The 16,468-nt window shown below is 34.9% G+C and overlaps 1 protein-coding gene across 2 annotated transcripts in view; it reads left to right on the forward strand.

The window, feature by feature from the left end:
* The first annotated feature begins 2,480 nt into the window (after positions 1-2,480).
* The window catches only part of LOC106638835 (calcium-independent phospholipase A2-gamma), a 170,791-nt gene continuing 156,803 nt past the window's right edge, over positions 2,481-16,468 (forward strand). Inside the window, exons 1-3 of one of the 2 annotated variants that reach the window (XM_014352200.2) lie at positions 2,481-2,851; positions 2,991-3,348; positions 3,416-3,628. In XM_014352200.2, coding sequence (XP_014207686.2) covers positions 2,564-2,851; positions 2,991-3,348; positions 3,416-3,628 — 859 coding nt within the window. In that variant the 5' untranslated portion in view covers positions 2,481-2,563. The remainder of the gene's footprint in view (positions 2,852-2,990; positions 3,349-3,415; positions 3,629-16,468) is intronic. The other variant, XM_089598115.1, reaches the window with a different exon arrangement.

The raw sequence follows: 16,468 nt of genomic DNA on the forward strand, positions 1-16,468 counted from the left end.
TAATTGTTTACTTAAAAAAGTGGCCAGTAAGCGCCCCGGGTCATCAGGTGATAGGCGCTTGTGTTATTTATTAATAATTATTTATTTAACAGAGTGGCCAGTAAGCGCCCCGGGTCATTGGGTGATAGGCGCTTGTGTTATTAATAATTATTTATTTAAAAGAGTGGCCAGTAGGCGCCCCGGGTCAATAGGTGATAGGCGCTTGTGTTATTTATTAATAATTGTTTATTTAAAAGAGTGGCCAGTAAGCGCCCTGGGTCATCAGGTGATAGGCGCTTGTGTTATTTACTAATAATTATTTATTTAACAGAGTGGACAGTAAGCGCCCCGGGTCATTAGGTGATAGGTGCTTGTGTTATTTATTAATAATTATTTATTTAACAGAGTGGCCAGTAAGCGCCCCGGGTCATTGGGTGATAGGCGCTTGTGTTATTAATAATTATTTATTTAAAAGAGTGGCCAGTAGGCGCCCCGGGTCAATAGGTGATAGGCGCTTGTGTTATTTATTAATAATTATTTATTTAAAAGAGTGGCCAGTAAGCGCCCCGGGTCATCAGGTGATGGATGCTTGTGTTATTGGACCTTATTTGAATCTCGCGCGTCACCTTTGGTACTAATTTTTTTTTGATCTAGTGATTTCCCACGTCAGAGAGGTTGGGTCCTAGAGAATTCCCAAATCTGGCCGGAACTATATCCCAACGCTGAAATAAAGCCCCAGCTCCACTCTTAGAGACGACTATAACTATATACACTGAAGGGGGCTAGCCAACCATCGGAGTGTAAGAGAGAGCAAGCATATCCTGCTTCACGGGCCCTTTTCTCTTTTTGCTAGTCTCGCGTCGAAGCATTGTTTGCTCCCTCCAGGTATATATGCTCTAAGTTCATGATAGACTAAGAGCTGAAAGCTGAGGCCCGAGGGTAGTATAAAAATCTAAACCATCCGGAACAATTACCAAAACTTAAAAGCTGTATGATTCGTAGAGATCCGTATTATATTAATCATACTTGATTCTGGTACACAGTTATTCAGTAGTTAAAGCAGTGTCATGTAGTTAAGTTCATAAACCAACCGTAACTTTAACTAAACGATAGATAAAAAGAAGTTCAATAGAGATATGTTATTTTGTTATGTGGTAAAATTTAAATTTATTTTTTATTGAAAAAATAACCACACATTAATTTTGACAACAGTCGAATTTGACTTTTGGCGAAAGTGTTGGCTGATTTAGATTTTTGACCACTCTCGGACCTTAGTTTTTGGTCTATAATGAATCGAGATGATGCATAAATGAAACATATGTCTATGAAACGAAGTAGTAGCCAATAAGAGTTTCTGGATTAGGTACGAATCGTTGAAAGTTGTTACATAATTGATATTTTTTAAATAAAATGAAAAAGATTTTCTCTTTAAAGTATATCGTTGCACGAAGCAAACAACTGATTTTTTCATGCAAAAACACGCAGGAACTTCAAAAATTAAGATTTTTCCGTCTTTTCTAAGCCAAGTTCGTTACAAAAACACCTTGTTGACTGGGTACGTTTTTTTAAGTCGGTCGATAGATCGTTCGGTCCAATTGCTTAGAAAAGTATACCTATATTTAATTCGTATACAGATGTACAACGTTCAAGAGGAATCGGATTGACCGACCGACCGATCGACTATAAAAAAAACATACCGACTATTTCTTCGACGCAGTCGATTAAGGTTGGTCTGCACAAATAGCACTGAGGGGCTGCAGCTGCGGGTACATGGCTGCAAAATTAGCCAATGGAACGTCACTGCGTCAGAAAAAAGGTTCCTCTACCATTGGATTCATATACAAATAAGGAAAATAGACTGCTTGTTCTTATCTACAGCGCTGAAGCACAAGTAGAAGGAGACACAACATTGAATGTGGGTATCTATCTCTCTTGCACATTTCCACCTTTATTAATGTGCGAGAGTTACAGATTTCCATGTTCGATGTTGTGTCTTCTTCTATACTTGTGCTTTAGCGCCGTACATAAGAACGAGAAGTCTATTTTTCTTATGTCTATGATTTGAATAGCAAGTGACGCTTTCGTTTCCGTTGGACAAAAAGTGCATCGTGCACAAGAATGCGGAACTCGACATAACGTATCGACGAAAGTCAACGAAATATTAATTTAACATAATAATGATCATGTTTTTTTATGCTTTCGCGTGTTATTGTACTGATAGCAGTGTTAGCTGTTAGTAAATGCCAAGTCATGACAGCCATCTGGTTATAATTTTTATTTAATACGCAATATCAAACTATTCCTGCTTGAACTCTTCATGACCATTGGCTGCTACTCGGATGCAAGGTACTGTTCCGCGTCCATGTGCATGATGCACTTTTTGTCTAACGGAAACGGAAGCGTTACTTGCTAATTCGATGGTAGGGGAACCTTTTTTTCTGACGTTGTGTGTTCCGTTGTCTTTTTCCGCCCCACGTAATTGTGGCCTGAGAAAGGGTGGGGGAACTTTTTTTTTTCCGCAAGCCGCACTCTATATAGCTCTTTACTGCAGACACAAATAGGTTGCTTTGCAAAATATGCAGAAATGTTGCGTAGTAAACGAAGGCTAGTTAGTTACCTTAGCAATTTTTTCAGCAAATATCATTTTGTGCTTCTCATTAAACCGCGGAGTAACTTTATTCATGAGCTTTTCCATCCACAAATGGAAACTGTTGATAATTTTTCGGTGGTTGACAACTCTAAGCTATCTGAAAAACAACTTAAACAACAAAGTAAGACTTGTGTAGAAAAACCCAAAGCTACGCAGCAAAACCTTGCAACCACATTGCCGATCTACTATAAAATATCACAGCCACAGATGCAGAATAAATCGGTAAGAAAATTCTTTTATCATTGCATTCGAATCATTATCGTTTTTTTATTTTTATTTTTTTATTCATGATATGTAATTATGCTATTATGTAGTTTCAATAGTATATTTTTCGTTTGCACATACAGCATTATTTTTTTAGGACAATTTGACCTCAGTTAGCCCAATGAAAAAAAAAATACACTATTATGTACCTCAGATTCTGATCGATTTGATACCAAAGTTAAGCATCAAAACTAAAGATGTATTTTTACCTACTGTACAAAAGTGGAAAAGTAGTTTGTCTAAAAGTATTTCAAAAAATTCTATTGTATCAAGAACGAGGCATATTTTGAATAGTATTGTCACCGCAGAATCAAATTCTTCCAGGTGGAAAAGAATAGAGGATCTGTTACAGCTTATTGATCAGTTTCCTGAAGCTAAACATCAGGCTGTAAAAGACGGTGCTGTCAGTATTTTACTTCAAACTCGAAAAGTGACCAAAGATGAAAATATCCAAGGTATGGTGCTTGTGTCCTAGCAATACATCATGTTTTCGACATTAAATAACTTATCCTGCATTTTTAGAATCTCTTCGAGAAGCACTTGCTGTACTAGGCTACATAGACCCTTTACCTGCTCGTGGTATAAGAATTCTGGCTATTGATGGTGGCGGTATTCGTGGTGTTGTAGTTATAGAAATGTTGAAAAAGTTAGAACAACTGACAGGCAAAAAAATACATAAAATTTTTGACTATGTTTGTGGAGTTAGCACAGGTGCCATTTTATCAGCTGTATTGGGTATGTTGTAAAATATTAGTTTCTCTTAGTGATGATTAGAACGTATTCTGAGCCATAACTGATCATTGTTCGTGCAGTTAAAGAACAACATAACGTATGTACATATGAAGGGGGTTTGACTAAGCCTATTGCTTCGAAAATGACCATAGTACCCTCCGCACATGATTAAAGCTGGCATTCTGAAGGTACAGAAACGTATCTTTTTGTATGGAGTAATCAAAAATACAAGTTCCCTGAGAAATTATACTATTTATAATAACATTCCGAGAAAAAAAAGAGAATCCCGACTGACCGATAACAAATTTGTTTGCCATAAAAGTACGATGTGTGTAGAGCAGACGAGATTACTATACTTAAGTACTTCTAATATCGATTAATTGATGATAGCAGAGATTAGTAGAGAGATTGTTGACTGCAATGCTCAGCGTTGGGTTAGGCGGATTCAATATCGGAACTTTTTCCCTAGATCGTATATATAGCTACACGATCTAGGGAGAATGTTCCGTCGAGCAGACAGCACAGTAGTGAAGGGGCATTGCCAAAGACGCGCGAAAATCAAAAATTGTAATATTAATAACACAAGTGCCTATCACCCAATGACCCGGAGCGCTCACTGGCCTCTCTATTAAATAATAAAGTATTAATTAATAGCACAAGCGCCTATCACCCGATGACCCGGGGCGCTTACTGGTCGCTTTATTAAATAATAAAGTATTAATTAATAGCACAAGCGCCTGTCACCCGATGACCTGGGTGGTTACTGGCCTTTCTATTAAATAATAAAATATTAATTAACAGCACAAGCACCTATCTCCTGATGACCGTTGTGCTATTAATTAATAATATATTTCGTTTAATAAAGCGACCAGTAAGCGCCCAGGGTCACTAGGTGATAGGCGTTTGTGTTAATAATTAATATTTTATTATTTAATAGAGTGGCCAGTAAGCACCCCGCGTCATTGGGTGATAGGCGCTTGTGTTAATAATTAATATTTTATTATTTAATAGCGTGGCCAGTTAGCGCCCCGGGTCATTGGGTGATAGGCACTTGTATTATTAATATTACAATTTTTAATTTCCGCGTGTATGTGTCAATGCCCCTTCACTGCTGTGCTGTCTGCTCGACGGAACATTCTCCCTAGATCTTATAGTTAATATACGATCTAGGAAAAAAGTTCCGATATTGAATCCGCCAAACCCAACGCTGGTCATTGGGTGATAGGCGCTTTTGTGTTAATAATTAATATTTTATTATTTAATAGAGCGACCAGTGAGCTCCCCCGGTCATTGGATGATAGGCGCTTATGTTATTAATATTACAGTTTCTAATTTTCGTGCGTTGTGGGTACCGTTTTTGGCAATGCCTCTTTACTGGTGTCTACTCGGTGGAACATTCTCCCTAGATCGTATAGCTATGTATGCTATCTAGGGAAAAAGTTCCGATATTGAATCTGCCTAACCCAACGCTGGCAATGCTACGGTGCGAGTTAACTTTTAGCCACTGTTTCGAGCGCTCCGTCGCGGCCAAGCGGTCGAACCAGGCACACATTTTTTTTTTATTTGAGAAGCATGGAAGGGGTATACCGAGTGTGTGCCTACGTATTCGTGTGGAAATGGGCGTGTAGGCACATACTTTGGAGATTCACGCTGAGTGTGCGCTTGCCGAGTCGCGTGGAAATGGGCATGTAGGCACACATTATGAAGACGCATGGAAGGGGTGTGACGTATGACAATATAGTGAGCCTGTAAAGAGGAGAGAAGTGTGCTTCTCCGCTTCTGACTGTTACTACTTATAAGTATATATGTATAATACAGCTGAGCGGAGCGAATGTGTGCGATGAGCGAGGCGATCAGTGTATTTTTATGCTATTATCGTATTCTAGTACACCGATACGCTTCAACCTGATATGATAAATATAGATGCTTTTATCCTTTTTAGATTTTTATGTTAACACGTCGTAATAACCATTAACTATAGCCTAAGCTTTGGAGGTTCTCCATGAAAATATGCTACTTCTAAACTACTATAGGCATGTTGCATCGATAGCCGAGGTAGCTAATGCTCCCGTACCGACGAGTATCATATTTTGGTCCTTGATTTAATTCCTGGCTTTTTTTTTTTTTTTTTCCTGCAATTCAACAGATTTTTGTTGCATTATTATTAAATTTTTTTTTATACTCTTTCATTAATTAATAATATAACATACCTCATGCTACTTTATAAAAGGTAAGTACAAAGACAATTTTACCTAGGTATTTTTATTCAACAGTCATAAAATAATCAGCCCTACCTTTAGTTTCCGTCAGCCAAATGTAATGATCCAGTGCGTAAGCTTTTCACTATTTTAATTACTCACTCTAGAGAGATCAAACAATTTAAATTTTCTGTAAATTTACATTCCTTTTGATATCGCTCAATGATTCATAAAGCGTATGAAACATTAAATTTATTACAGTTCATTGCAAGATCTCGAAATGGTCGAAATGAGAATTCAAGACAACGCAAAATTAAGTTGTATAAAAATAATGGCTCTCAAAACATTAATAGATAAAATATTAAGTGATTGCAAAATGCGTGCTGTATCAGCCGTCAAAATTTTTTTGTCTAATCCACAAGATGTATGATCTTATAACAAAGTGGCAGTCGTTTTTCAGAAATTTGGTACATTAGTGCATTAAAAAACTTGATGAGAATAATTAAGCAATAATTTGTGACTCTTGTTTGTACACTAGCGCTTTATCTCCTAATATTGTGATAAATAAATTAAAAGTAATAATGTGAGGCCAAGTCATGATAGTCATTCTATGTAGGATCACTCTTTGTACAAAAGTTATATGATTTATTTATTTACTTATTTATAGAAGTTGTGGGCCTAATACCAATCAAATAACAGTGTGTTGCTGAGTGCAGCACATAAACAAATGTACAGCAGCGTAGTATAATAGTTATGTCATAAAAATGACTAAGTTGTAAGTTATAAAGAATTTTATGTAATAAAGTAACTTACATAAATGAACAGTGTGTGTACATGCTTAGTAAATAAAAATTACATACAGTATTGAAATCAAGTGACTGTTAATAATATCAAATATTAAAAATTAAATAGTAAACAGTATTACCTCCGTAGAATGAGCTTTCTAGTTTACAAGAATATTAATGAAGAAGATAATGAATAAAATAAAATATTATAAACTCAGTACCAGCGAATAAATAATTCAGGAGGCCGGAGAGTGATGTAGGACGAAACGAGCTATTGATTTGATAGTAAGATTTGTCGGAGATTATTTTGAAAATATGTGTATATAATGCTATTTAATCAACAATTTTTCTTTTTCATTTATGTTTTTTTTATTTTTTTAAAACTATGAAAATATAAGCCTGCTTAAGAGATTCGTGGGTCAAAACATGGTTTATGAAAAAAAATAACAACAAGATGTACGTGAGAAAAAAGCCAAGGGCATAAAAAAACTCACTTTATTAAAATAGTAATACAGTAACTTAAATTTAAATTCATTTAAAATATTTACATTATATATACAATAATATACATACAAACATATACATACATACACAGTGATTCTTAATTACTTTTTACATTTTTTACATAATGAAAGTTATATTAAAAAATTTTATATAATTTACTTTATATACAAGTAATACATGGTGAACAAAAAAAGCGCATAGTGATAGAAATTTTTGTAGTAATTTTGACACATTAAAGAGCTAAGAATTATAAATCATTATCTGAAAATAGAAAAACAAATTTTTTTGACTTTGTTCTAAACGCCTGAATCTTTGATCAGTCCATATTATCAATACATGTCTGTATATTCAACCGTAATGGGCTTGTTTCTAGCATCAGGTGGCGCTCCTGTGCTCATGTAAGATTTCCACAGGAGTATATCTATATATTGCATGAAATCCAATTGAAATCCATTCAATACATAGGTATACTCCTATGGAAATCTTACATGGGCACACTAACACCACCTGAAGCCCATTATCGAGACTAATTTTCTTCTAATCAATTATTACAACTTTGAAGTATCCAAGTAATATTTTTATAAACTAAATCTTACATAAATTCATGTATTTAAGTAAATCACATAATAATTGAAGACCAAATTTGTTTCTTGATAAAACAAGGAATGAAAGCTCTAATTAATCAAGGAATAAAAGCTCTAATCAATGTTTCTTTGAATACTACATAAGTTACCGAATACAACGATTAAAGTATATTTTTATGGTACATTAAATGTGTTACTAAGGGTTTTGATACATTAATGATTAAAAAAAATGTGCGCTAACAAACTACAACATCTTTAATACTAATATTATTATAACTCAAACGGTCGCAATAGAGACAGACTCAATAATAGGACTATCTACCCCTATTAATATAAATTTAATACATCTAAAAATAGCTTAATGCCGAAGTAACATCACCACACAGAAGATTGTTGTTACCAGAAAAACAGGTACTATATGTTAGTACAAGTATTTTCGATACTCTGTACAAGAAAAATGTGTACTGGTGCAGGTATATTTGGTACGGTAGTATACTTTCAAGTACCTTAGTGAGTATAGATAAACCTTATACTTAGTACGTCAAAATCCGATACGTGGTACGGGTTTTTCCTGTACCAGTACAGAAAGTTAGTCGGCCAGTGGGAGCATATAGAATGTCAGTATATATATACGTAGCTGTAAAATTTCAAGAGGTTAGGATTTAAGTATATCCACCACAACACAATATAAAGTTCAATACATTGATACGAATCTAACAAGATGTAATGATAAGTGCAGTAGGCACTTGTAGTCACTTTCCTGTTGTGTATAATAATTGGTTTTCACTCGCAAAGAACAATTTACATATTGAGCCAAAATAACAATGACAATCCCATACATGTATGCAAGTATGCACATATATATAAATACATACATATCTCCACTGTATATTATAAGCGCACGTACTATGCGCGGTAGACGGTACAGTAGAAAGCCATGCGCAGTATACAAATTTAATAGACTATCCATGGTACAGAAAAATCCTGTACCAATCCGTCAAAATGTGAGACTGGTTGCAGAAATCTTAAGACCTGTACGTTATTTTTCTATTCTCATCATTTTTGGTATAGCTTATTCTGGTAACAACAATCTTCCGTGCAGGGATATATTTAACGCTGTACATTCAAATAACTTCCAAAAAAATAATAATTTAAATGTTTTTTACAATTAGCATTTTACGGCTGTTAGTTTTTATGTGTTTTTTTGCCTCTGCTTTCCGTTTTTGATTGTTCTCCCGAGTAGTTTTGAAAACTTTCACTCTCAACAAAATTTTGAAGGCTTCTACCCGATTTTTATAACACGCATTATTCTTATGAAACCACTGAGGAAAGTGCTCGTTAGTTATTTTTTCCACTACATCTGTTAAAGAAGTAATTAGTTTTCTTTGATGCCAAAGACTTTTATAATGTTTTTGAAAACCTTGCAATTGACAAGAAATGATTTTAGAAAAAAATTCAGTGGGTCTTGCCAAATACGCTATTTCTAAAAGTGTTTTATCAGTATGCTTATATTCTCTACATATTCTATAAAACTCGTCATCAGTAACTCGTTGCTCAGAACTTTTCATAAATATAATCTTACAATTAGAACATTTGCTTTTTTTTACAGCATTTTTGGCTGTATATCCGCTTAAGTAAGTAATGGCGTTTTTTTCATACAAGCCTTTGGTATCAAAGTCTATTATTCCTTCTGAAACTATAGGCGAAAATGTTTCCATCATTTCAACTGCTTGCAAAAGTTCTTCCATTTCTCGCATTTCTGCTACTTCTGATTCATCAGGTAAATTATTTGCAACAGCTGCCAATGAATCCACAGTTTTATTACCTAAGTCATTCTGATTCGAATTTATCAAGGAATGAGTTTCTAAAATTTTGACGTTACCTTGTTGACGAGTATTTATAAAATCAGTAGAAAGAATATGCCTAAAAGTAAGGCGATACATACGGCAAGTTGGATTTGGATTAAAACCACCCCTTCCTCAGCATCTCGAATTAGTATGTTCTACGCTATCTTGGTTACAAAGACCAGTCGCTAATTCGAAGTCCAGATCGTTTTATTCTTTTTTTATATCATCAAACAGCTGCAACAAACAGTTGGTAGTTAAGGACAAACCAATAAAACAAGGCGGCCTACTCACTCGCTCTGATTTTCCGCGTGAACTCGCACGAATTGTGTGTCCTCCATTGTCTAGACCATTCAACAAAATTAATCAAACATTCTTCAATCTCTGGGTTACGACGTGACAGCGGTCGCTTTTGCTGTTTAACATTGCGCAATCTATAGGAATTACAGGCATCAATCACTACATCCATATTTTTCACGAAGTCAGCCGATTGCTCCCACGTATCAGACACCAATCCTTTCACATCGCCTTTCCTGGCAGCTTTGCCAGCAGTTCTTATCGCTGCAGCCATTCGCCTACTTAAAAGTTGAAAAGCTAAACTCACTTTCATACAGTCAAAGTTATTTGGGTTGAAATGAGTGTCACTTAAAAATGCTAATAAATTCGAGGTATCGTTTGAATTGTCTATTTCATAAGTTGTAACTAAGTCATTATAAGACAATATAACTTTGTCTTGTATAAAAATATATTTATGTGCTCTCAACTGATACAGCAAACGTTTGATAAGATGCGGCCAATCAAAAGCAGCAAAAATTTTCTTGCCCTCATGTTCAAAAAAAGGTTCATCAATACTAACTTTCAATAATTTATTAAAAGGTGTTTGGTTATTTGGACCTTGGTCACTGACAATGATTTTAACAACTGCTCCTATTTTGAATAACGCTGTCAATATTTCACGCAAAAGTACTAGCAATTGTTCAGCACTAGCACCATTTTCATTGAATCCGAAACATAAAAGCTGACGCCAGGGGTTTTTGGCATTTATGCTATCTAAACAAAACAATAGGGCATGTTTAGCAACGTTTGAATTTCTAAAACTACCACCTAAATCTTCAAGACCCTCAATCTTGTCGTATTTTGCAGAATATTCTTCCATACTTTTGATGCTCATCCCATCAAATTTTAATGCACACATCCGTATATTTCGTGGTAGCTTACTCAACTTTTGCTCAATTTTACTCAAGACATTTTCATTTAAACCGGGATTAATATCTAATTGGGCTATCCAACTTCTTACAGTGGATTCTCCAGCTAACCTAATCCCTAATTTAACCAACTGGTTGTAACCAGCAGCTGAATGATAGTACATGATTTTGCATAAATTTTGTTCTTCCAGTTTGAACTTTTGTCTATTCTTCGGCTTAAATTGCATTACTATCAAAGTTTTCCATAATTCACTGAAATCTGTGTCCTTAATCAAATCGTTTACATCTGTAGCTTGTTTTACTTTCTCTGTACATACGCACCGTTTTAGTCGAAAGTTTTGATCTTTAACATTTTTTTGAATTTTTTTCAAAGACTTGACTTTTTCTTCTAATAATTTTATCCGACGCTCTAGAGATCGCGTATACTGCTCACACTTGACTGAACAAAATTTTCGGTTTAAAACATCTTTTTTTGGTTACTCATTATTATTTCGCTCAGACGCAGGGTTTTTTTGATGTACAACTAAATTGGGTATGCCATCATTCATACTTTTACTGACATCCACCATTTCATAATTCAAATAAACCTCGTTTGATTCACTTTCATCAATATTCAAGAATATATCTTTTCCAGAAGGGTACAATGAATCATTGAAATGTTTCGTTACACTAAACGATTCATTGTTTTCAAGAACATTGTAATGCGCTTCATTACTTTTTTCGGTGATAGTTTTAACCGGTACGCTATCGTTACCTGTGATTTCTTGTTGTCATCCAACATCAATTTCCATTGGTTGATCTGGTCCATTGGCTTTGATTGGTTTTTCTTAATGTTGGCTTTCTTGTACTTGCTTGTTTGCTGTGGAACCCGATATTCGTGGAATAATCTGAGGTTCTGCCGATTGCCAATTACTTGGAACAGCGGTGGCACGCAAGCGAATTTTTCCTTGGATATTTTGTACGAAATCATCCGTTAAAAAGTGATTTGCACACAACCCTGCAGATCGTAATGAAGATGCCGCCCAACTTGAAAGATTGTTGTTACCTAAGTATGCAAACAATATTCGTACAGAAAACAAATAGAATGTGTTTAACTGCTGTCAATTTATTATCAAAAAGTGTTCTCAAAATTTACTTTTCTAGTTTTGTATTTAAGATAATAAATTCGAAACAAAGATTTCTTTTCATTTCAACGAGTCATTTTACAGATAGTTATACAAGCAATAAATTGGCTCGAAAAGTTTGACAACGCACTAAATGCCCTTTAATATTGTTGAAATATTTTTAAATTTTTAAATTTTGTGATTGTGATTTTACAAAATAGATAAATTGAACTATTATTAACATGTACATCTAAATTTTTAATTAAAAATTTTTTTTGGATTAAAAAACTTCTCCATAGGATAAAAAAAAACCTTAGATACCATTTTCGCGGCAAAACATTAATTATCTGATTTTAACCCGAAATATGAGAGTTTGCAACAAACAATTTTTCTATAATAGGTACAGGGACAAGAAATTTTTTCACTTCGACCTCATATTCGTGTTCAGCAACCCAAAAAACCCTCAAGTAACAAGTCTCAACTGTCTACGTTACAAATTTCCATAAAAGTCCAAGAGATGACGTTGATACTCTCCACCCTGGGCACCAGGTACCTCAGAGATTACCCGTCCCTTCGTATTTCGTCGGATATTTTGAATTTTATTTATTGTTCATACAGTAACAAATAATATATATAATTTTCAGTTGGGTCTTGGTTCTATATTTTTAGCTATAAAAAGTCCCTAGTACTTACCCCTGTTTATTAAAATAAAATTATAAAGTCATTGGAATAAGTACTCTTGTGCAAAATTTTGAAGGTCCAAAAAAATTGTAGCTTGTTTTTATTTTCCGGAGCGGGAAAAATTAGGCATATAGTGGCGATCAGAATTAAAAAAAAAAATGTTTTCTCAAACGCATCCGCATTGAAATGATATATGTATATATCAATGGTAATGTTAAACGTTGTCAACGAACAAATCAAAAAAAAAATGAGGTTGTAAAAAAACACGGATTTTAAACGCTTCTATCGTTAATTTTACGCGACCGAGTTCTTAAACCAACGATTAATGAAATAGGGGTAAAGTACTTACTGCGGGTGACCCATCTACTGCGGATTCCAAATAAATATAGAAATGAAATTTTTTTTCCTTGCAAGTTCTGCTTAATATTTTTTTACGGTCTTAGCAAACGATAATGTTTAATAATAGAAATAATTTATGTGTATCTAAAAGTTAATACTTGTCGAAAACTTATATTTAATATCACGATATCTGAAAACCTGGAATTTTTACGATTTTGCGGCTCCCGCGTGACTGATAGAAATACGCGAATCTTTATGTTTATAGTGAAAATACAGATACTGTTTATGGTAACAAGTAAAATAAATGTTCTATTTCAAGAAAATCATGTTATATTTTTATTTTCATTTATTTTTTATTGCTAAATTGAGCCCGCAGTAATAGGATCTTCTTTATCATGTGTTGATCGAATTACTGCGGTTGTCAGACGCAAAGTATCCTATTCCTAAATGTACATTGTTGACATCCGCATACCTACGGCTTATCGCTTGTATGTTCCCAACACTCTTTTTCTTCAAAGATTAGTTGAATTAACTTTCAAACATGGTAAAAGTTGTAAGCGAGAAAAGCAAGAGGAAAAAGAAAACAAAAAGAATGAAATATTCGCAAGAAAACATTTCGCTGGCTGTGGCAAAAGTAAAGGCATCTCTTGTGACTGTAGCCTCAATTTCCAGAAAGTATGAAATTCCTGAGTCAACGCTTCGAGCCAAGAAGATATTATTCAATATTTATTACTTAATTTATAAGAATCGCAAAAAAAGAAAATTTTATATTACTTATTTGTTGCTAAAAATTTTTTTTTACATGGAAGAGTTGAGTGCTCTCTTGAGTTTAATTTTAAGTCAAATTTTTGATTTATGGCATCTGGAAATCTGTAGAGATTTTCACCGGAAAGCTTCGATTTTGTGCAGCCCCTGTATTGACAAAAGTCGTACGGTCTTGTTGCCATTTTTATTTAATCGCTGAAAAAACATCGTAGCCCGGGTATCACACAACCGTTGTATAGCAAAAAGCAAACTTATCAATGACGAGAAAGCAAAAATTCTTACCAAAACCACTTTTTTTACATTGTCATTGCACTTATAACATTATACACAATCACTTTAATCACTTGTATAAAAAACATGCAACAGGCAGCTGCCACAACAGCAAATCTAAACTCGTCGATGTTACCTCTGACCAAAAAACCTCTGTTTATATTGTTGCACTTTATTCAGTCACGCACTTGTTCGCACACTAAGTGTCATATGCAACACGTGTTCACACGAGTAATACAGATCAGACGAATATTTAATCAGAACAATGTTTAACCTCGGTATTTGTCGTACTAACGGTCGATGTGTGTATGCACAACAAAAACAATAACAAAGTATGTTAGCTGCAGACTGTCACATTAACGCGTGATTGCAGCTCACGGCGCGGCGCGGGCGGTAGGCCGTTGAGCTATAAGACATATGACAGTTGCCCGGCTTAACGCGGGAATCTGTCTAGAAGGTACGGGACGATCTTTAAATAATTTGCATGGAAACTAAAGGTATGGCTGATTATTTTATGACTGTTGAATAAAAATACCTAGGTAAAATTGTCTTTGTACTTACCTTTTATAAAGTAGCATGAGGTATGTTATATTAATAATTAATGAAAGAGTATAAAAAAAAATTTAACAATAATGCAACAAAAATCTGTTGAATTGCAGGAAAAAAAAAAAAAAAAAAAAAGCCAGGAATTAAATCAAGGACCAAAATATGATACTCGTCGGTACGGGAGCATTAGCTACCTCGGCTATCGATGCAACATGCCTATAGTAGTTTAGAAGTGGCATATTTTCATGGAGAACCTCCAAAGCTTAGGCTATAGTTAATGGTTATTACGACGTGTTAACATAAAAATCTGAAAAGGGAAAAAGCATCTATATTTATCATATCAGGTTGAAGCGTATCGGTGTACTAGAATACGATAATAGCATAAAAATACACTGATCGCCTCGCTCATCGCACACATTCGCTCTGCTCAGCTGCATTATACATATATACTTATATGTAGTAACAGTCAGAAGCGGAGTAGCACACTTCTCTCCTCTTTACAGGCTCACTATATTGTCATACATCACACCCCTTCCATGCGTCTTCATAATGTGTGCCTACATGCCCATTTCCACGCGACTCGGAAAGCACACACTCAGCGTGAATCTCCAAAGTATGTGCCTACACGCCCATTTCCACACGAATCCGTAGGCACACACTCGGCATGCCCCCTCCATGCTTCTCAAATAATAAAAAATATGTGTGCCTGGTTCGACTGCTTGGCCGCGACGGGGCGCTCGAAACAGTGGCCAAAAGTGAACTCGCGTCGGAGCATTGCAGTCAGCAATCTCTCTACTAATCTCTGATGATTGCTGACAAAATCTCGTGATTTGACCAACTTCTCTAAATAACATAAGTAGTTGTGTAAGTTAACCTGCACAATTACCATAACTTGTAACTTTGCTATTCATTATGACCACATTTTTTCCTCTTTAACTCATATGTTTCAAGATATTTCATGCAAACCAGAAATGATTTTACATTTTAACAATATTAGGATCGGCCCCATAACACTAGTGCCACTGTCCTAGCCCGACAATACATGACCACTAGACGACCTTAGCTGAACACCAGGCCCTGGCCCGGTGGCCTGGGCAGTATTGTAATGAGGTTATCGAAATGGTATGGCCAGGCCCTGATGATGAAATACGTACATAGGTATACTAACAGCGATGAGGTCAGACTAAATTTTTTCCTCTCATGCGTCAAATTCGGAGTGCTCTGTAGAGACGTGTATTGAGAAAGGATCGAGAGTTGAGACAGTAGTGTCCTCTAGAGTCTCTCGACTTTGTACAGGCATTCCATATTTCTCGTTCCTCCGGGTTCAGTGTTCAGTACCCGTATGTACCGTCGGCCGTCGGTACTGTCGGTTTTTTAGTGTAGCTAATGATAACAATGAATCTGGACGGTATTTTAGCAGCACAACTTTGACAGGTGAATTAATTAAATTAGCTGATCAATGAGTTATAACAAATAATACCATAGCATCATACGTAACACAATTAAAAACCAAGCGTACAAATCTAGTCAGGTTTGTAATAATCATATTAATAATAATAATAATAATAATAATAATAATAATAATAACAACAATAATAATTATACAAGCATTCAACACAAACTGCATTTTTAGTGAAATCTTTAAGATATTCAAATTAAAAATTTTTTTACTATACATAAATATATTACGATGAACAGGTTTTTATGTAATTATTCCTGATGATTGCATTTTTATAATACTCTAAGTACCATCGACGATATTGTTGTTTTTCATCGATTGCGTATATTCCTGATTTTTTTCACTTATCTCGGGAAAAATAAATTAAAGCTGCGGTAAGTATCGGTGTGCTCATTTTAAATGTTTTATACCAAACGTAGTGCGCAGTACGATCACAGGCATCACAGCAACCAAACACGTTTAACTATTTGAAAACATACTGCGCTGATTGGATACCATTTTAAATTGTATCCATTTTTTGATTTGCTGATTTATACGAATGCGCAGAAGCACACGTTTCG

This window comes from Copidosoma floridanum, unplaced genomic scaffold (assembly GCF_036245765.1).
Source record: "Copidosoma floridanum isolate Cflo_tuat_1 unplaced genomic scaffold, Cflo_Japanese_pri ptg000005l, whole genome shotgun sequence".
NCBI classification, from domain to species: Eukaryota; Metazoa; Arthropoda; class Insecta; order Hymenoptera; family Encyrtidae; genus Copidosoma; species Copidosoma floridanum.